General features: G+C 42.6%; 1 protein-coding gene across 5 annotated transcripts in view; it reads right to left on the reverse strand.

Annotated features, from left to right (window-relative positions):
• Positions 1–9,442, reverse strand: part of aamp (angio-associated, migratory cell protein) — a 53,874-nt gene extending 44,432 nt beyond the window's left edge. For all 5 annotated transcript variants that reach the window (XR_013204716.1, XR_013204717.1, XR_013204718.1 and 2 more), the window contains exon 1: positions 9,145–9,442. Coding sequence is in view for 2 of the 5 variants with exons in the window: in XM_077232097.1 (XP_077088212.1) it covers positions 9,145–9,238 (94 nt within the window). In the remaining 3 variants the exon portion in view is untranslated. The remainder of the gene's footprint in view (positions 1–9,144) is intronic.
• Between the last annotated feature and the right edge of the window lie 15,558 nt (positions 9,443–25,000).

The raw sequence follows: 25,000 nt of genomic DNA on the forward strand, positions 1-25,000 counted from the left end.
CACACACTCACTCTCGAACCACACACTCACTCTCGAACCACACACTCACTCTCGAACCACACACTCACTCTCGAACCACACACACACACACTCACTCTCACTCACTCTCGAACCACACACACACACACAAACACTCACGAACCACACACACACACACTCACGAACCACAGACACACACTCACGAACCACACACACACACTCACGAACCACACACACACACTCACGAACCACACACACACACTCACGAACCACACACACACACACACACACTCACGAACCACACACACACACACACTCACTCACTCACTCACTCATTCACGAACCACTCCCTCACTCACTCTCGAACCACACACACACACACTCACTCTCGAACCACACACACACACACTCACTCTCGAACAACACACACACACACACTCACTCTCGAACAACACACACACTCGAACCACACACTCACACACACACTCTCGAACCACACACACTCACACACACTCACTCTCGAACCCCCCCCCCCACACACACACACACACTCACTCTCAAACCACACACACACACACACTCACTCTCAAACCACACACACACACACTCACTCTCGAACCACACAAACACACACACTCCCGAACCACACACACACACACACTCACGAACCACACTCACTCACTCTCGAACCACACACACACACACACACACACACTCACTCACTCATTCACGAACCACTCACTCACTCTCGAACCACACACACACACACTCTCGAACCACACACTCACTCTCGAACCACACACTCACTCTCGAACCACACACACACACACTCACACTCTCGAACCACACACACACACACTCCCGAACCACACACACACACACACACACACTCACTCACTCTCGAACCACACACACACACACACACACACACACACACACACACTCACTCACTCATTCACGAACCACTCACTCACTCTCGAACCACACACACACACACTCTCGAACCACACACTCACTCTCGAACCACACACACAAACACTCTCGAACCACACACTCACTCTCGAACCACACACTCACTCTCGAACCACACACTCACTCTCGAACCACAAACTCACTCTCGAACCACACACACACACACTCACACTCCCGAACCACACACACACACACTCCCGAACCACACACACACACACACACTCACTCACTCACTCTCGAACCACACACACACACACTCACTCACTCATTCACGAACCACTCACTCACTCTCGAACCACACACACACACACTCTCGAACCACACACTCACTCTCGAACCACACACTCACTCTCGAACCACACACACACACACTCACTCTCGAACCACACACACACACACACTCACTCTCGAACCACACACACACACTCACTCACTCTCGAACCACACACACACACTCACTCACTCATTCACGAACCACTCCCTCACTCACGAACCACACAAACACACTCGAACCACACACACACACTCGAACCACACACTCACACACACAAGCACACTCTCGAACCACACACACACACACTCACTCTCACTCACTCTCGAACCACACACACACACACAAACACTCACGAACCACACACACACACACTCACGAACCACAGACACACACTCACGAACCACACACACACACTCACGAACCACACACACACACTCACGAACCACACACACACACACACACACTCACGAACCACACACACACACACACTCACTCACTCACTCATTCACGCACCACTCCCTCACTCACTCTCGAACCACACACACACACACTCACTCTCGAACCACACACACACACACTCACTCTCGAACAACACACACACACACACTCACTCTCGAACAACACACACACACACACTCACTCTCGAACAACACACACACTCGAACCACACACTCACACACACACACACACACTCTCGAACCACACACACTCACACACACTCACTCTCGAACCCCCCCCCCCACACACACACACACACTCACTCTCAAACCACACACACACACACACTCACTCTCAAACCACACACACACACACTCACTCTCGAACCACACAAACACACACACTCCCGAACCACACACACACACACTCACGAACCACACTCACTCACTCTCGAACCACACACACACACACACACTCACTCACTCATTCACGAACCACTCACTCACTCTCGAACCACACACACACACACTCTCGAACCACACACTCACTCTCGAACCACACACACACACACTCACACTCTCGAACCACACACACACACACTCCCGAACCACACACACACACACACACACTCACTCACTCTCGAACCACACACACACACACACACACACACACACTCACTCACTCATTCACGAACCACTCACTCACTCTCGAACCACACACACACACACTCTCGAACCACACACTCACTCTCGAACCACACACACAAACACTCTCGAACCACACACTCACTCTCGAACCACACACTCACTCTCGAACCACAAACTCACTCTCGAACCACACACACACACACTCACACTCCCGAACCACACACACACACACTCCCGAACCACACACACACACACACACACTCACTCACTCACTCTCGAACCACACACACACACACACACACTCACTCACTCATTCATTCACGAACCACTCACTCACTCTCGAACCACACACACACACACTCTCGAACCACACACTCACTCTCGAACCACACACACACACACTCACTCTCGAACCACACACACACACACACTCACTCTCGAACCACACACACACACTCACTCACTCTCGAACCACACACACACACTCACTCACTCATTCACGAACCACTCCCTCACTCACTCTCGAACCACACAAACACACTCGAACCACACACACACACTCGAACCACACACTCACACACACAAGCACACTCTCGAACCACACACACTCTCACACACTCACACACACACTCACTCACTCTCGAACCACACACTCACTCAATCACTCATGAACTACACACACACTCACTCACTCACACTCACTCACTCTCGAACCACACACACACAGTCACTCTCACGAACCACACACACACACACACACACACACACACACACTCACTCACTCTCACGAACCACACACACACACACACTCACTCACTCTCACGAACCACACACACACACACTCACTCACTCTCACGAACCACACACACACACACACTCACTCACTCTCACGAACCACACACACACACACTCACTAGTGATCGACCGATGTATCGGTTAACCGATATTTTTCCCGATATTTAAGCATTTTCCCATAATCGGGAATCGGTTTTGTAATATCGGATTTTCCGATAAACGGCGCCATCTTGTGGCCGTTTTGAGAATTCCGCCATTGCAGCCCGCGTCTGAGGAGATCAGTCAATAACAACTCTGTGCACAGGTAAAGTATATGTTCTACTTGCTTTGCTTTAATTATTCAACTTTATTTAACACATGCAGAAATGAGATTTGAGACATAAATGCCTGATATAGTTTATTTATGCAGCTTGGTTCTAAAAAATTGAGACGAACTCATTGAGCCACGTAGCGTAATCCGTCATGTCCTTCCACAATAAAGACGTAACTTTACATGAATTAAATAAAACAGACATGAATGAGTGCATGTTGAAAATAAAAGCGCTGAATTTAATTCTCCATCTGTTGTATTTGCTCACCATTAGTCTCGAAAAAAAAGTTCGTTCATATTGCTGAGCACTCACTGGGTTGATGATCAGGAATGCTCGAGCACGGCCACAGAATGAAACTTTTGACAAGATTATCTTGTTTAAACACCCTAGATTATATTATCATTTACTACATAGCAATTATTTCGCTAATACACATCTAAATATACCGCTTTGTGGAAATTAATTATTTATTATCTGCACGCGCGATCGCGGTTGAGTAACGTATAGCCTAATGTTATAGTTATGTGTAAATGCATAGATAAACAGCACTTTGTCATAAAGCATTTCATGATCTAGACCGACAAAAATATTAATAATAATTAATAACATACTAGTTGGAAAATGCAATGATGTATATGCTGTTTTGTTTGTTACTTTCCTGATGTTATAGGCTATTCCAGCTAATATTATGCAGTGAATTAATATTACCCAGTGAATTATTACTCACTCTTAGTTTAAACCTATTAAACGGCACATAAACCTTCTAAAACTGTTTAAAATGAATTACATTTCTGCAAAGGTGATATGACTCCCCTGTCAATTATTTTTTCCATATGAAAACATTAGACTTTTAACATTTATTTTGCCTATTGTTAACATTGTTGCTGCTGATGCTTATAAATGATATGTATAATTTAGATATAAATTATATAATGTAATAATATAAATGTTTTTATTGTAATTTGATTAGTTTACCATTTATAAAAACAAATAAACATATCCAAATATGTTAGAATAGTTTTTGTGCTTTATTTTTTACCTCAAAGATTTTATTTTTAAACAAAGACACTTAGTAACAGTGCACTTTATTTTTTAGACTCAGACCCCTCTATTTATTTGTGTATAAATATAAAGGTTTTTTTTTTTGTATGCAAGGAGGGAGTGATTGTTAGAAATAAAATGGTTTTACTCAGTTCATTTGTGTTGTAATAATTGTGCCAAAAACAGAAGTATAACAGTAAATAAATATCGGTTCTGCATATCGGTTATCAGGCACATACACATGCAAATAATCTGTATCGGTATCGGTTATAAAAAATCAATATCGGTCGATCACTAACACTCACTCACTCTCACGAACCACACACACACACACTCACTCACTCTCACGAACCACACACACACACTCACTCATTCACGAACCACTCCCTCACTCACTCTCGAACCACACACACACTCACTCTCGAACCACACACACACACTCAAACCACACACTCACACACACACTCTCACACACACACACACTCTCGAACCACACACACACACTCACTCACTCTCGAACCACACACACACACTCACTCTCGAACCACACACACACACACTCACTCTCGAACCACACACACACACACTCACTCTCGAACCACACACTCACTCTCGAACCACACACTCACTCTCGAACCACACACTCACTCTCGAACCACACACTCACTCTCGAACCACACACTCACTCTCGAACCACACACTCACTCTCGAACCACACACTCACTCTCGAACCACACACTCACTCTCGAACCACACACTCACTCTCGAACCACACACTCACTCTCGAACCACACACACACTCACTCTCACTCACTCTCGAACCACACACACACACACAAACACTCACGAACCACACACACACACACTCACGAACCACACACACACACTCACTCACTCACGAACCACACACACACACTCACGAACCACACACACACACACACACACACGAACCACACACACACACACACACACTCACTCACTCACTCACGAACCACTCCCTCACTCTCTCGAACCACACACACACACACTCACTCTCGAACAACACACACACTCGAACCACACACTCACACACACTCTCGAACCACACACACTCACACACACTCACTCTCGAACCACACACACACACTCACTCTCGAACCACACACACACACTCACTCTCGAACCACACACACACACACTCACTCTCGAACCACACACTCACACTCACTCTCGAACCACACACACACACACTCACTCTCACTCACTCTCGAACCACACACACACACACACAAACCACACACACACACACTCACGAACCACACACACACACTCACGAACCACACACACACACTCACTCACTCACGAACCACACACACACACTCACAAACCACACACACACACACACTCACGAACCACACACACACACTCACTCACTCATTCACGAACCACTCCCTCACTCTCTCGAACCACACACACACACTCACTCTCGAACAACACACACACTCGAACCACACACTCACACACACACACACACACACACACTCTCGAACCACACACACTCACACACACTCACTCTCGAACCACACACACACACACACACACACTCACTCTCGAACCACACACACACACACACACACTCACTCTCGAACCACACACACACACACACACACACTCTCGAACCACACACACACACACACTCTCGAACCACACACACACACTCTCGACCCCCCCCCCACACACACACACTCACTCTCGAACCCCCCCCCACACACACACACACACACTCACTCTCAAACCACACACACACACACACACTCTCGAACCACACAAACACACACACTCCCGAACCACACACACACACACTCACGAACCACACTCACTCACTCACTCTCGAACCACACACACACACACACACACACACACTCACTCACTCATTCACGAACCACTCACTCACTCTCGAACAGGGAACTACACTGCGACCAAAATGGTCGCATATGCGACCTTTTGAAATGCCATTGCGACCCTAATTTTTAATGGGTCGCAAATGTATCACCGTTTGATTATTTTTGTACCTACCTAATGTTTTAGGCAATATGCTATGATTTACTATGAGCATTTATTAAAACAGAAATGTGTATTTTAAGAATACGTTTTATAACGCGCTCTGAGCATTCAACACATCAAGTTGGCTTCGCGGATTCGCGCTTGTTTAACTGTGAGAACGAGCAGAGAGAGTGAAAGCCCCAGTCGCGCGCGCGCTCTCTCTCCCTCCCTCGCTCATAATAATGAATTGAGTTGACTGAATATCTTTGAGAATACACGATGGTAAAAGGTCGGAAGACCGAAGTTTTTTTTTTTTCTGAACTACCACTGGTTGTGAATTGTGCTAAAATAACGTTGCCTCATCTTCTCTGAAAAGCTTTCCACACATTCAGATGGCATAAACCACTCTTTCAATAAACAAAACAAAAAATCTATCTGGTGATGAAATGTTTTCTGTGTTGAGACAAATCTTGTGCGATGTCCTAAACTGCCTGGATAATCACACAACGTGTGCCGTGGTCCGTTAATGACACGTCCGATTCGCGAACTGACTCCTTTGAACCGATTCACTTTAATGAATGGTTAAAATAACAACTGATCTGTCCAACACTGAACTCAAGAGTCATTCTAGAATGATTCATTCTTTCCAAGTAGAGCTATTCAAGTCATCTGGTGAAATTGTTTTTATATCGCAATATATATCGCAGAAAAATCAAATATCGCAATGTCATTTTTTTACCAATATCGTGCAGCCCTACTGTAAATTCTGTGGGCCTTCAATTGCAGGACTGTCCAAATTTGTAACTGCGTCAAAACAATTCAAACACGAATCATTGAAGCTTCACAATGACATATTATATTTATTTTACTTTTCCTTAAGAGTTCAGAAGTCTGCCCATCTGTGCCAACCATAGCATGGTGAAATCCAAAAGAAATTAATTTAGCACTTTATTGTGTAGGCTACTGTATTTTCTATTGCAGTAAATCTATCCCAACCATTTTTAAAGAAAACAAGAAGGCATGTGTTTTAAAAGATGGAGAGTAAAATAAAAAGCACATCTGTATGCAATACAGTTTCACTATTGGTCATTATTATCCAGAGCGGCTTACTATATAAATAATTTGTGCGACCAAATCATGTTTTGCGCTAGTAACTGAAAAAGTTAGTAGCGCAAGTGCCACCAGTGGAAAATGTTAGTGTAGTTCCCTGCTCGAACCACACACACACACACTCTCGAACCACACACTCACTCTCGAACCACACACTCACTCCCGAACCACACACACACACACTCCCGAACCACACACACACACACTCACTCACTCACTCACTCTCGAACCACACACACACACACTCACTCACTCATTCACGAACCACTCACTCACTCTCGAACCACACACACACACACACTCTCGAACCACACACACACACACTCTCGAACCACACACTCACTCTCGAACCACACACACACACACTCTCGAACCACACACTCACTCTCGAACCACACACTCACTCTCGAACCACACACTCACTCTCCAACCACACACACACACACTCACACTCCCGAACCACACACACACACACTCCCGAACCACACACACACACACTCCCGAACCACACACACACACACACTCACTCACTCACTCTCGAACCACACACACACACACACACTCACTCACTCATTCACGAACCACTCACTCACTCTCGAAACACACACACACACACTCTTGAACCACACACTCACTCTCGAACCACACACTCACTCTCGAACCACACACACACACACACACACTCCCGAACCACACACACACACTCACACTCCCGAACCACACACACACACAAACACACACACTCACTCACTCACTCTCGAACCACACACACACTCACTCACTCATTCACGAACCACACACACACACACACACTCACTCACTCATTCACGAACCACTCACTCACTCTCGAACCACACACACACACACTCTCGAACCACACACTCACTCTCGAACCACACACACACACACTCTCGAACCACACACTCACTCTCGAACCACACACTCACTCTCGAACCACACACTCACTCTCGAACCACACACACACACACTCACTCTCGAACCACACACACACACACACACTCACTCTCGAACCACACACACACACTCACTCACTCATTCACGAACCACTCCCTCACTCACTCTCGAACCACACACACACTCTCGAACCACACACACTCTCTCACACACACACACACACACACACACACACACACACACACACACACACACACTCTCGAACCACACACACTCACTCACTCTCGAACCACACACACACACACACTCACTCTCGAACCACACATACACACACTCACTCACTCACTCTCGAACCACACACACACACACACACACACACACACACACTCACTCACTCACTCTCGAACCACACACACACACACACTCACTCACTCACTCACTCTCGAACCACACACACACTCACTCACTCTCAAACCACACACACACAATCACTCTCGAAACACACACACACTCACTCACTCTCAAACCACACACACACACTCACTCTCGAACCACACACAGACTCACTCTCGAACCACACACACACACACACTTACACATCATCATCAGACACAGCATGTGAACATTAATAAACACACACCTGCGGTCTGTTCTGTGTCACTGAGCTCAATAACCTCGATGATTTCTTCATCGTTGTGCAGTTGCAGTAAATCTCCCTCAGGATTCTCCATCATCAATTTATTTGTTAATTGGATTTATTCATTACAGTCCTGTTTCCGCTTGAGCTCGGCTGAAATGCGCTTCTCACCCTTATTCGCGATCTTATTTTTAACTAAATCACAGTTCTATGACAAGATTTCGTCTAACTCAGTGTTTTCTGAATAATAAACTTCTGTTACTCGTTCACGTGCTCGCGCTGACAGCTGAGCTCGCGCTGACGGATGACGTATGACGCGTCAGCCAATCGTGTCAGTGCTCTCTTCTTCTTCTTCTTCGGTTTAATGGCGGGTGGCACCAACAGTAAGGCCTCTACTGTGCTGGAGTGTGTGGATCAGCTTTACTAAAGTCCCTTCATATCTGTAATCTTCATATCTGTAATCTTCATATCTAATATTCATATCTGTAATCTTCATATCTGTAATCTTCATATCTAATATTCATATCTGTAATCTTCGCTTATGCTTTCCCCCCTGATCTATAATACTCCACTAGATGGCGCTGGTTACGCAGTTCAAACACAAATCACACGCTCACAGATTTGACCTGAGAAGTTTATATGTGGGATAAGTGATGTCACATATTGTAAAATAAGCTGTAAAATCGATTGTATGAATTCAATGTCATTATGAACATATTCTCCTTTACTTTATTTTATAATATATATATATATATATATATATATATATATATATATATATATATATATATATACACACACACACACACATCCATAGTGATGCTACTGTACTGCTTAGATTTGGGAAACAATTTTTCAGTATTCAGATAAATGAATGAATTAGGTTTTAGGTTTCAGTACATAATTCTATTGTTTCTACAGAAATGAGCCCCTGAATGAAGAGTCTGTTTGATCTTTTGAGACTTTTTAATTGATTTGATTCGTTTTTAATGGATCCAGCGTTCTAAAACCTCCATTTAGAGCATAACCAGAGAAATGTTAATTTACTATCAAAATCTTTATTTATTTTTCTATGACTTTTACAATCTGACACTGATTTGTATACAATGTAAAAAATATTTCATATCTATAGAATACATGACTGCAATATCTGTACGCAAAAAGTGAACAAAAGGTATTAAATTAGAACACTAGACTTGTTATATAACTTACACACTCAGAGAGAGAGAAGTGAAATCCTGTTACCATGGAAACCACATCCCAACTGCTGCAAAACTGAGACTGAACATCATCATCTGAAGACAAGAGCATATCATGGAGAATGAAGAATATTATTTGATTATAACATGAATTATTCAGTTCATTGTTTTAAAAGTCAAGTGGGCTTAAACTAAAGAAATGGGTTTGTTGTAAACAATCAGTAAATGTTTTCTTCACTCCAGAATCTCTGCTAAAGCCTCACATGCCGCTGTTTCCTTTCACCAAAACTATTTCAAATTCAAGATTGTTTATTGGTCACATACAGATATATAAAAGATACAACCAGCAGTGAAATGTAGACTGTGCATAACATACATAACATATAAGTAACCCTAGTGCAAAAACAGTATACTGACAACAGTGTATTATACAGAAACAAATACTGTAAATGTCCAAAAAAGAAAGAATGCGCAAAAACACGTTACATGGCAGCAACAATACAAGTGTTATGTGAAACTTTTTTATTTTATTTTTTTATATTTATTTTTATACACCAAATATACTGAACAAGAGACTTATGAGAAAACAGGCCAGTCCAGGTTCAGGAGTGTAATATCCCGAGGGAAGAAGCTCCTCCAAAGTCCTCAGACTAACCGAAGATAAACAGACGGATCTCAGGATGAGGATCTGAACAGATGATCTTCTCTGATCTGATAGATGTCCTGCAGAGGAGAGCGATCGAGCCTGTGATAAATATACTATCCTCACATCCGATTCACTCCTCACTGAGTCACACTGAGTCACACTGAGTCACACTGAGTCACACTGAGACACGCTGAGACACGCTGAGACACACTGAGACACACTGAGACACACTGATACACACTGAGTCACACTGAGTCACACTGAGACACACTGATACACACTGAGTCACACTGAGACACACCGAGACACACCGAGACACACCGAGACACGCCGAGACACACCGAGACACACCGAGACACACCGAGACACACCGAGACACACCGAGTCACACTGAGTCACACTGATACACACTGAGTCTTACTGATACACACTGAGTCACACTGAGTCACACTGATACACACTGAGTCACACTGATACACACTGAGTCACACTGAGTCACACTGATACACACTGAGTCACACTGATACACACTGAGTCACACTGAGTCACACTGAGTCACACTGAGTCACACTGAGTCACACTGATACACACTGAGTCACACTGAGACACGCTGAGACACACTGAGACACACTGAGTCACACTGAGTCACACTGATACACACTGAGTCACACTGAGTCACACTGAGTCACACTGAGACACACTGATAAACACTGAGTCACACAGAGACACACTGATACACACTGAGTCACACTGAGTCACACTGAGACACACTGATACACACTGAGTCACACAGAGACACACTGATACACACTGAGTCACACTGAGACACACTGAGACACACTGAGTCACACTGAGTCACACTGAGAAACACTGATACACACTGAGTCACACAGAGACACACTGATACAAACTGAGTCACACTGAGTCACACTGAGTCACACTGATACACACTGGGTCACACTGAGTTACACTGATACATACTGAGACACACTGATACACAGTGAGTCACACTGAGACACACTGAGACACACTGATACACACTGACACACACTGAGACACACTGAGTCACACTGATACACACTGATACACACTGATACACACTGAGTCACACTGAGTCACACTGAGACACACTGAGTCACACTGAGACACACCGAGACACACCGAGACACACTGAGTCACATTGAGACAAACTGAGTCACACTGAGACGCACTGAGACGCACTGATACACACTGAGACACACTGAGACACTCTGAGACACACTGAAACACACTGAGACACACTTAGACACACTGACACACTGAGACACACTGAAACACACTGAGTCACACTGAGTCACACTGAGACACACCGAGACACACTGAAACACACTGAGACACACTGAAACACACTGAGACACACTGAGACACACTGAAACACAGAGACACACTGAAGCCCCTTTCACACAGCGCGTTGATCCTGGGAAATTGCCGGGAAATTGCCAGAACACCTTCTGTGTGAGTGGAAACACGACCTGGGATTGATGCCGGGATCGATGCCAGGTTGGGGACCTAGTAACATTGCCGGGATCAGCAGAGGTGGGAGTAAGTCACATATGTTCAAGTCACAAGTAAGTCTCAAGACCCATCCCATCAAGTCTCAAGCAAGTCTAAGTCGCACGTACACGAAACCAAGTCAAGTCAAGTCAAGTCAATGGTTCACTTCAAGCCAGTCAAGTCGAGTCCTGCTAAGGGTCAAGTCAAGTCCAAGTCAAGTTACAATACCAAACAGAAAAAAAGTTTATATTGGCCTCAACCTTATTTATTTTTGATCACCTTGATTACCTTTCTTATACATTTATATTAGGGCTGCACGATTTGGGGAAAATGTCATATTGCGATTATTGAGGTCAATATTGCGATTGCGATATGCGATTGCAATATAATAAACAAATGGTTTCATGAGTCAACTTGCTTGGTCGAGCCCTCTTGAGGTGTCGTGGGCTAGTCGACGAAACACTGAGGACAGAACGTGCCCACTTGAAGACCCTAGAGATGTCCCCTACTCAGCTCAATCCAGACGGTTGTCATGGGGGGACCGCACCGTGGTTGCAGCCGTTGTGTGTGCTGACGCGTGTTAACACTAGACAGAAGGAGATTTACATCACCATATGGAAAGAAGCGTAAATGGATGTAGAAGCATAGGTTACTGTAAAGCTATGTCTTAGGTGGTGCTTATCTTGGCGAAAGCCGAGTACAAATCAGCATGAAGTTTTAACATCTACTCTCGTGTAATGGAAATCAAGAAGATCTGGATACGTCCAGTGACTGCAGTGAATAGTGTTGCTGGCAACAAGGGAAAGACCTTGTGACAGCCTGGAGAGACAGCTGACAGGAGGAAAGAGAACCCAATGGGGCTGATAAGGGTTAGTTACCCTTGTCGGCAGTATCCAGCTCTGCGTTTAAAGGATGCTGGAGACACCCGCCCAAGGCTTCTGAGAAATTAAAGAGAAAAATACCCCTAGAGTCTGCGAGAGCAGGGGCGGAAGATGACTCAATGTTGGACAACATGGTTAACAATGTTGGAATGGAAACGGATATGAGTATGGAGAGTACTTAACAAAAGACTAGTTCAGGTTCTGCAGTTAGCAAAGTCACTGAACTCCAAGCTTGTGTCTGTGGCTGGAGCAAGGCGACAATGGTCAGGGGGTTGAAGATTCATCAAGGGAAAATGAAATGCTTGAGGGAGAAGGGACAAGGGCCTCGCATTGATCAGTACTTCTTACGAAGTCAGTCAAGTCAGTCGAATGAAATCCAGCGACAGGAAGCAAACCACAGTTCGAAGGATATCAGTACCCCTGTCATAGAGGAGATGAGGGTTTGCACAGTTAGTGATGAACAAATTGATACTTGTGAACCCGGTCAGACTAGCCAGCAGAAGAGAGAAAAGAACCTCAACGGGCATAGGCCTGGAGTTAGATGGCCAAGAGCTTGTGAGAAAACTGCATGGGACACGGTAAACACAGATCTATGCTTTGCATTGGAAAGATTAACTGGTACAGTTGAAAAGAAGCTGGATAAATTTGGGGACATCATTTACGCATATGGAAGTGAGAGGTTTGGTGTGGAAAAAAGTAAGGAAAAAGTACAAACTACTCCTGGATTGTCTAGATGGCAGCAGAAAATTGAAGGGTTAGTTAGAGAAAGGAGACAGCTGAGGAAGCAATGGAAAAGAGCGGAACAAAGTCAGAAGGAGGGACTCAATCTCTTACAAAGGGCCATAAAAGATAAGCTTGCAACATTACGCAGAGCTGAGCGCCTACGGAAACGCTACAAAAAGAAGGAGCGTGCGAGGACTAATTTCTATAAAGATCCATTCAAATTCGTAAAGAAGTTATTCACCAGTGAGAAGAACGGCACTTTAAAAGCATCTAGGGTTGAGCTAGAGAGATATTTGGAGGAAACGCATACAGATGCAAAAAGGCATGAGCCTATGTCAATTCCGTCAGATATCCCACCTATCAATCCACCAGAATACCAAATGGAGGTCTGTGCACCTAAGTGGAAAGAGATAGAGCAGGTTGTGAGAAAGGCAAGGGCTTCATCATCTCCAGGGCCTAATGGAGTTCCGTACAGAGTGTACGTGAGTGCTTCAGGAGTTCTACGGATTCTGTGGAAATTGATAAAAGTGGCTTGGGAAAAGCAGGTTGTACCTAGAGCATGGCGCCGAGCAGGGGGAGTCTTTATACCCAAAGAAAAAGATGCTACAAGCATCAGTCAGTTTCGCCCTATTTCACTATTAAACGTCGAAGGCAAGATTTTCTTCAGCATTATTGCTCAGAGATTGTCAACCTACCTATTAAAGAATGGCTTCATTGACACTTCAGTTCAAAAAGCGGGCATTCCAGGATTCTCAGGATGCTTAGAACACATCAGTGTTATCTGGCAACGAATTCAATCAGCTAAAAAGGAGAGGAAGGAGCTCCTTGGACATTCCTGGATTTGTCTAATGCATATGGTTCAGTGCCCCATGAGCTTCTTTGGGCATCATTTGATTTTTTCAGGGTACCGATGTCGATAATTAATTTAGTGAAAGCCTATTTTGGAGATTTGCAATTTATTTTCTCAACTCCAGAATTCAGCACTACATGGCAATGCTTAGAGGTTGGAATAATGGCAGGATGCACCATTTCTCCACTGGCTTTTACCATGGCAATGGAAGTAATCATTAGGGCATCAAAATGGGTAGTAGGAGGAGAGCGCTTGGCTCCTGGGATGCGACTACCACCAATCAGAGCATACATGGATGACATGACAACCATGACTACAACGGTAGCCTGCACTAATGGGTTATTGGGGAAGTTAACAGATAATATTGAATGGGCACGAATGCAATTTAAGCCCTCTAAATTAAGGAGCAACTCAATAATTAAAGGCAAGGAAGTAGATAAAACATTCTTCATTAATGGTGAGGCAATACCAACAGTTTCTCAGAAACCAGTGAAGAGTCTAGGGAGATGGTACGATGGGAATCTAAAGGACACAGTTCGAGTGGGAGAAGTTAGACGACAAGCAGTGGAAGGGTTGAAGAGCATAAACAGCTGTGCTCTACCAGGCAAACTGAAACTCTGGTGCTTTCCGTTTGGTCTACTGCCAAGGTTGCTGTGGCCACTGACTGTGTACGAGGTTTCTTTGACAACAGTGGATAAGCTGGAAGCGTTAATAAGTTCATACATCAGGAAATGGTTGGGAGTTCCACGCTGCCTCAGCAGAGTGGGACTTTATAGTAAAGGAGTATTGCAGCTGCCAGTCTCTGCCTTAACCGAGGAGTTTAAGTGTGCCAAGGTCAGACTGGAAATGACTTTAGCAGAGTCACGCGACAAATGTGTAGGGGAGGCACAAGTGGTAAAAACTGGTAGAAAGTGGTCAGCAAAGAAATCTGTAGTAGAGGCAAAGGCTGACCTTAAAATTGGGTATATTGTGGGACAGGTACAGCATGGAAGAGGGGGTTTTGGGCTCAGTTTAGCTCCTCCTAAATGGCACAAGGCAGGCCCAGCTCAAAGGAGGAAGCTGGTAGTCAACGAGGTGCGAAAGCAGGAGGAGAGGATGAGATGTATAAAGGCCATTTCCCAGGCCCAGCAGGGAGAGTGGATGAGATGGGAGAGTGTGGAACAACGCAAAATGGGCTGGCAAGACCTTTGGTCAATGGAAGAGAGTAGGATCAGTTTCCTTATTAGGTCAACATATGATGTTCTCCCATCACCGCAGAACCTAAACCTCTGGGAAGGAGAGGATCCCTCCTCTCCTTTGTGTTCATTACCTGCCACATTAAGGCACATTTTGACAGGATGTAAGGTGGCTCTTACCCAGGGTCGGTTTACTTGGCGCCATGACCAAGTATTGCGATGTTTGGCTTTAGCATTGGAAGGCAAGCGTAGTATGACCAATAAGTTGCTGCCTGTTCTAGCAAAACATTACACGCAGAAGACAATATTCCTCCGCCCAGGCGAGCAACCACCAAGAAAAGGTGCTAACACCAATTCTCGCCCAGGACAACTGGAAGCTGCTAGGGACTGGAAGATGCTGGCTGATCTTGATCAACGGCTTATTTTTCCACCTGAGATTGCCACCACTAACCCACGACCAGATATTGTTTTGTGGTCTGGATCAGCACGCATTGTTCAACTGATAGAATTAACAGTACCATGGGAGGATGCGGTAGATGAGGCATATGAGAGGAAGAAACTGCGGTATGCTCATCTGGCCTCTGAAGCAGAACAGCGAGGATGGAGAGTCCAGGTTTATCCAGTGGAAGTGGGTTGTCGAGGTTTTGTCGCACACTCTACAGCCCGGTTCCTCAGAGACGTCGGATTCAGTGGCCAAGAGTTGCGTTGCACAGTAAAGAACTTATCTGAAGCAGCAGAAAGGAGCAGCAACTGGCTGTGGTTGAGACGGAAAGATTCTAGCTGGCTGTGTACAGGCCGCCATGCTACGGTTTCTTGAAAACTTGAAGAGTCTGTTGGTTTATTTGTATAGGTTGTATGTAGATGTATTTACAGTCATTACGTTCCTGTGTATATTGCGTGAATGACGGGTGGTTGGGCAGATATTTTGTTTTGTGGTAGGTGGTATGCCATACGGAACCGTTGCCACTGAAACTGCATATTAACACACCAGTGGGGCTCGACAGCCTTAGTCAAACGGGTTGGCGCGTATGGTTGGGTTGCGGAGAGATTGTGAGATTGTGGTTAGGTCTCAGCAGCAAGAGGGAAGTAGAGGTCAGGAAGCTGGGCTGAGTGGAGTGGGGGACGGAGGGGGGTGACTCTGGGACGCCAGAGTCACTGTTGAGCCCTCTTGAGGTGTCGTGGGCTAGTCCACGAAACACTGAGGATGGAAGGTGCCCACTTGAAGACCCTAGAGATGTCCCCTACTTAGCTCAATCCAGACGGTTGTCATGAGGGGACCGCACTGTGGTTGCAGCCGTTGTGTGTGCTGACGTATGTTAACACTAGACAGAAGGAGATTTACATCACCATATGGAAAGAGGCGTAAATGGATGTAGAAGCATAGGTTACTGTAAAGCTATGTCTTAGTTGGTGCTTATCTTGGCCAAAGCTGAGTACAAATCAGCATGAAGTTTTAACATCTACTCTCGTGTAATGGAAATCAGGTCCTAAAGCAAAATGCACACACAGATTAGTGATAATTCTGAAATGTGTATTTCTCAACTCAAACCAGCAACAACAACTAAATGATTGATAACACCTATAATGATCAATAAGCCATTGATGTCTGGATAAAAATGAGACCCCATTTAAAAAAAAATTATAGCCATCCAACAGTACAGTGATTCCGTCATTACAATTGAAAGCTATCCATTTTTTTTAAACATTATTAGGCTTCAAACAATATAACAGCTTTTAATTTAAGTGAACTTCAAACAATCCTCACATAAACCCATAATAAATGTCATATTTACCTGTGCCCTTCCTGTCTAACAGGTAGTACATATACAGAAATTGAATAAAGAATCAAACAGTCTGCGCTGCATACATTATCAATTATATATAGATCCTTATTAAAGCTACAAAAGTCAAGAGCAGTGAGTAACTTTCGGTGTTCCCTTTGTTCTTTGATTAACTTTACAGACAGAAAGCTTTATTGGCTGCTTGCCCTTTAAGGGGCAGCCTCTGCTGACAGAGACGCGGATCTCACACGCGCGTCATTAGACTGCTATTGTTATGAAGCGTTGAAATCAACGTCTTAATGTACGAGTCATAGAAGCATTAAAGTGAAAGTGAAAGTGACACGTGATGGCCAAGTATGGTAGCCCATACTTGGAATTTGACCTCTGCATTTAACCCATCCAAGTAAGTGCACACACATTAGGAGCAGAGTAGTGAGTAGTGAACACACACACACTGCAAACGTGGATACACACCCGGAGCAGCAGGCAGCCTTAGGTGCCGCCCGGGGAGCGATTGGGGGTTAGGTGCCTTTCTCAAGGACACCTCAGTCATATTCCTGCCGGTACTGGAATCGAACCAGCAACCTTTGGGTCACCAGTCCAACTCTGTTACCATTAGGCCATGACTGCCCCATCTTAAGTTATAATATTAGTCATCAGGGGCCTCATTTATAAAACTTTGCGTAGGATTTGCGTCAGAAGTGGCATACGGATGAAACATAGGAGGTGCGTACGCACAGAAATATTCGGATTTATAAAACCGTGCGCACGCACATCCTACGCATTTTTCCCTTAATAAATCACAATCAAAAAATACGCTAAATGTAGCGCAGATTTTGCGGCTTCATGTCACGCCCATAGTTGCCCATAAATAGTCCTTGAAACGCCCTCAAGATAATATTCATCGATTGCGAAATCATGGCAAACACAGAGATGAAATAAAAAAAACTTAATTTCTCTCAATTTGAAGTAGAAGTTATCGTTGGCGAGGTGGAAAAGAGGAGAAAAATGTTGTTTGGAGGGCACAGTGTGCGCATTACTAATGCCAAAAAGGCACTTGAGTGGCAAAAGGTTGCAGACGCCGTAAATGCTGTAGCCTCACAACCTCGGACTGTGGCCGAAAAAAGCGTCTAGCGCTCCATCGCCAGAGTGTGTCTGCCACGGGTGGGGGAAAGGGGACACCGACATTTAAAAAATAAATTTTTACTATGAAAACAACTTTCCCCAGTGGACAAATAATACATCTATCTATCTATCTATCTATCATCTATCTATCTATCTATCTATCTATCTATCTATCTATCTATCTATCTATCTATCTATCTATCTGTCTGTATATCTCCCTAATTATCTATCTGACTGACTATCTATCTATCTATCTATCTATCTATCTATCTATCTATCTATCTATCTATCTATCTATCTATCTATCTATCTATCTATCTGTATATCTCCCTAATTATCTATCTATCTGACTGACTATCTATCTATCTATCTCCCTAATTATCTATCTATCTATCTATCTATCTATCTATCTATCTATCTATCTATCTATCTATCTATCTATCTATCTATCTATCTATCTATCTATCTCCCTAATTATCTATCTATCTATCTATCTATCTATCTATCTATCTATCTATCTATCTATCTATCTATCTATCTACCTACCTATCTATCTATCTATCTATCTATCTATCTATCTATCTATCTATCTATCTATCTATCTATCTATCTATCTATCTATCTATCTATCTCCCTCATTATCTATCTATCTATCTATCTATCTATCTATCTATCTATCTATCTATCTATCTATCTATCTATCTATCTATCTATCTATCTATCTATCTATCTATCTATCTATCCATCTATATATCTCCCTAATTATCTATCTATCTGACTGACTATCTATCTATCTATCTATCTATCTATCTATCTATCTATCTATCTATCTATCTATCTATCTATCTATCTAATTATCTATCTATCTATCTATCTATCTATCTATCTATCTATCTATCTATCTATCTATCTATCTATCTATCTATCTATCTATCTATCTATCTATCTATCTATCTCCCTCATTATCTATCTATCTATCTATCTATCTATCTACTATCTATCTATCTATCTATCTATCTATCTATCTATCTATCTATCTATCTATCTATCTATCTCCATATTTCCCTAATTATCTATCTATCTGACTGACTATCTATCTATCTATCTATCTATCTATCTATCTATCTATCTATCTATCTATCTATCTATCTATCTATCTATCTATCTATCTATCTATCTATCTATCTATCTCCCTAATTATCTATCTATCTATATATCTCCCTAATTATCTATCTATCTATCTATCTATCTATCTATCTATCTATCTATCTATCTATCTATCTATCTATCTATCTATCTATCTCCCTAATTATCTATCTATCTATCTATCTATCTATCTATCTATCTATCTATCTATCTATCTATCTATCTATCTATCTATCTCCCTAATTATCTATCTATTTAGGTTAGTTTACAGCACAACAGCTCCGTGTCATCTCTGCTTCTGCTAGAATAGACGTAAAGAGTGTTGTTTTCTGCCTCTTAGATGTGCGCGCATCTATGTGATGACGTTGCACAGAAACCTGTGTATTTTCGATAATTATCTCAATAAATGTCAAATCTTTATTTCTTTCAAGTTTAAAGGCAGATTTTTGCTCCTAAGAAAAAATTGTAGAAACCAGAGCATTAATTGTGGTTTTACTGTGAACTACTCTTTATTGTCAGAACATATGACAAACACTTGCCAAACAGGGGAACATTTCACAAATCTGAGGTTGAACATTCAAACATTTGTCATTTTTCCTTATCCAAAAGAAATATCTGAATAGAAAAATATATTTCTTAGTTTCTGCATGTGCTAATGGGGGATATTGTTTCAAGTCTCGAAACAGGTTTGTGTTGCCTGACTTTGATGGCACGTATCTTAAGCACAGTTTGCAGTGCAGGCTGCAATATTAAAGGGCACCTATTATGCAAAATTCACTTTTACATGCTGTTTGAACATAAATGTGTGTTGGCAGTGTGTGAGCAAAACCACCCTAGAATGATAAAAATGCACCCAGTGTTTTTTTTACAATCTCAATAATTCATATGCACTCTCTCAGAATGAGCTGTTCTAAGATTCAGCTTTTTGTGACGTAGAACATGGGAAAGGGGTTTGATTGACAGTGTGGTTGGTACCTCCCTCTGTTTACTGATCCTCCATTGTTGTTTCAACGACAGCCGGACCGCTGTTCTGAAGATTTGTGCTGCCTTCTAGAAAATAAGTGTTTTGTTGTGGGCTGTAATACTTCGCATAGTTGTTTGCACTTGCTTCCGACATCAGAGCCACTGAAAACGCAGTGGGTGGATTTTATTTATGAAGGAAATGCGCCTCTTACACTCCCGAAGTACGTTTATGTTTGCTCAAATCATTTTGAGAGTGACTGTTTTTGAACGGCGGTCAATTCAAAGCAGGTCTTGCTACAAAATTAATCCTCAAGGGTGGATCGTTGCCTAGTGTTCGCGATCCAACGACAATTCCTGAAGAAGTAAGGGTATTTTATGATTTCTGAGGTAACGTTAATAGTCATCGACAACAAATGTTGTTGTCGTCGTCGCCGTATGATTTATGTAATTTAAACCTTTTAAATTTGTATTGTGTTTGCTAACCTTGAGCGGAATGTGTGGAAGCCTTCATAGGACCAACTACTCCCATGCAGGTCTTTTAAATACCGCCACAATATGCTGGGGGACGTGCACATCAGTTTGTGCGTCGGACACTAAATCACTACTCTTGCCTCTGTTCTTCTCTGACGCTGTGGACTTGGCCTGTCTTATCAGTGTAATGGCCTTACAAGATAATTTAATTTTTTCTGAAAGCTGCATTCGCAGCTTTGTACTAGAATTACATTCTAGGAAAGAATCCTCTAATCAATCACTTAAACCTATTAAGTTGAGGTGTTTAATTGTTCTGTTGCTGTTGATCTCAGGAAATGTGCAACCCAATCCAGGCCCAGACTCTGTTATAAGTTTTAATACCCCTGATGATTTTAAATCTAGGGCCGGTCTTGGTTTTATTCACTTGAACGTACGCAGCTTGCTCGCAAAAATGGATATGATTCGTATTTGGGCACTCTCAACTGATGCTGATGTAATTGTTATATCAGAAACTTGGCTAAACAAATCTGTTCTGAATAAGGATATCGACATTGATGGTTATACTGTATATAGGACTGATCGTCCCAAAAGGGGTGGGGGTGTCACAGTATATATCAAAAGTAAGTTTAGTGTAAATGTGCTTGTATCCAAATCAGTGAGTAAGCAATTTGAATTCTTAGCTCTTGATCTTGAGGTCTCTAGGACTCTTCACATTACAGTAGTTGGCTGCTATAGGACACCCTCAGCTGTCAAGGATGCTCTGCCTTCTTTAATGCAGCTTTTATCAGGTCTGAATTATAATGAGATTGTAGTCATTGGAGATCTAAATTGGAACTGGTTACATCCAGTAGCTGATGATTTTAAAGCTTACTGTGACTCGCTAAACCTCTTTCAGCTCGTCGATAGTCCTACTAGACCTAATCTGAAAAGTCCAGAAAAATCATCGTTAATTGATCTTATTATAACCAATGTTCCTTATAAATACTCAGCAGCTTCAAGTGTTTGCAAACGAAATTAGTGACCACTGTGTTGTTGCTACAGTCAGAAACACCAAAATTCCCAAAACCAAGCCACATATCATCATTAAGCGTGACATTAAATATTTTACGGAACACTGTTCAGGCTACTGTTCAGGAGACTGCGCAATTTGTGCACAGTTGCTATTAGAAAAGCTAAAGCAGACCATTATCTAATAGAATCTTCAAACAATCTAAATAACCCCTTAAAATTTTGGAAGACGATTAAATCACTGGCTGGAAATAAATTTGGTATTGAGCTGCCACCATGTATTCTTAAGGACTCACGTAAAATATCTGATAAGGCTGAAATTCTTGGCTGTTTTAATGAGCATTTTATTGCCTCTGGTTCACTGTTTGACTCCCTCAACACTTCGCATCAGAATCACCCTAAAGGTCTTACTCATGGACATAATCCAGTTAGTAATTCCTTTAGTTTTAAGCCATTTTTAGTCTCAGAAGTGCATAAAGCCCTTACACTTTTAGACACTAGAAAATCGCCTGGTCCTGATAACTTAGAGCCTTACTTTCTACAATTAGCATCAGATTTTATTGCACCGCCTCTGACTTATCTTTTTAATCTCTCTCTGGACACGAACGAAATTCCTCTTTTATGGAAATCTGCATTTGTTATTCCTCTGTTAAAAGGGGGAGACCCAACAGATTTAAACAACTACAGACCCATCTCGAAATTGTCCGTCCTGGCTAAGGTTATGGAAACTCTGGTAAACGAACAATTGAAAGAGTTTCTAGCTACTAACAATATTTTATCTAACTTTCAATCAGGTTTTCGTAAAAGACACAGCACAACTACAGCAGCCCTAAAAGTAGTAAATGATTTCATTGACTCTTTAGATAAAAAACAACATTGCGCAGCTCTTTTTATTGATCTATCTAAAGCATTTGATACTGTCGATCACCAAATACTAAAACAAAGACTTTTCAGTGTCGGGTTGTCAGAACAAACAGTTTGCTGGTTTGAAAATTATCTATTAGGTAGAACACAAAGCGTACAGGTAGATGGTCTCACCTCCAGCACTCTTAGTATATCCAAGGGTGTGCCCCAGGGGTCAGTGCTGGGACCACTCCTATTTATTTTATACATCAACATTCTTGATCGAAATGTCTCCAACGCAAATTTTCATTTCTATGCCGATGATACTGTGATATACTGCTCTGCTGCCACTCCAAACCAAGCTCTTTGTCAGCTACAACTTGCTTTTGATACTGTACAATTTACCTTGTTTGACTTAAAACTTGTTTTGAATGACGACAAAACTAAACTTATGTTGTTTTACAATGCGAAATCTAAGCTACAAAACCTTCCATCCATTACGACTTCTCAGGGCTTCGAGATTGAGACTGTATCCCAATACAAATACCTTGGTATTCTAATTGATGATTCTCTCTCTTTTAAACCTCACATCCAGCAGTTGGTGAAAAAACTGAAGTTAAGACTGGGTTTTTATTTTAGAAACAAGTCATGTTTCTCCTTTGAGGCAAAAAGAAGGCTTGTTGCTGCCACTTTCATGTCAGTGCTGGACTACGGTGATGTTATATACATGCATGCATCCATTCAATGCTTGAAATTGTTGGATACTGTTTACCATGGAGCCCTTAGGTTCATCACAAACTTTAGAGCACTTACCCATCATTGCTCTCTGTATGATCGTGTTGGTTGGTCGGCATTGTCCACCCGTAGGCATAATCACTGGCATATTCTTATTTATAAAGGTATTCTTGGTCTGCTTCCCCCATACCTTCAATCTTATATTAAAAAGAAAGGCACAGGACGATATTGTCTTCGTTCTGAGGACTTATTGTTGTTGTCCGTCCCTCATGTCCGGACTGAAATGGGAAAAGGGTCGTTTATGTATGCGGCCCCCAGCGCATGGAATCAACTGCAAAATGTCTTAAATCTTCAGGAACCAGTTTCACTGGCTGCTTTTAAATTACTTTTAAATGATATAGAGGCTACACATACTGGCTGTAGTTGTTATGATTAATTATTTGGATGATCCTTGCTTGTATGTTTTATGTTTATGCTATATGTTATATGTTTTTTTATGTCTGCAACTTTGTTATTTGTGCTGCTGCCTGTCTTGGCCAGGACACTCTTGGAAAAGAGATTTTTAATCTCAACGAGTTTTTCTTCTGGTTAAATAAAGGTATATATATAAATAACCACACGTTTTCATATGTTTTTTAAGATATTGTTATTGTTATTATCGGTATTTGTGTTTGTGTTTTCAAACATTTGCGTCATCGTTATCACAGTTTGTGTGTGTCTGTGTGTGTGTTGCACAGCGATGACAACGCAATGAGTTCATAAATGTATCAAATAACCATT

Source organism: Siphateles boraxobius, unplaced genomic scaffold (genome assembly GCF_051911475.1).
Source record: "Siphateles boraxobius isolate OS27281-9 unplaced genomic scaffold, OSU_SipBor_1 163, whole genome shotgun sequence".
Classification (NCBI taxonomy): domain Eukaryota; kingdom Metazoa; phylum Chordata; class Actinopteri; order Cypriniformes; family Leuciscidae; genus Siphateles; species Siphateles boraxobius.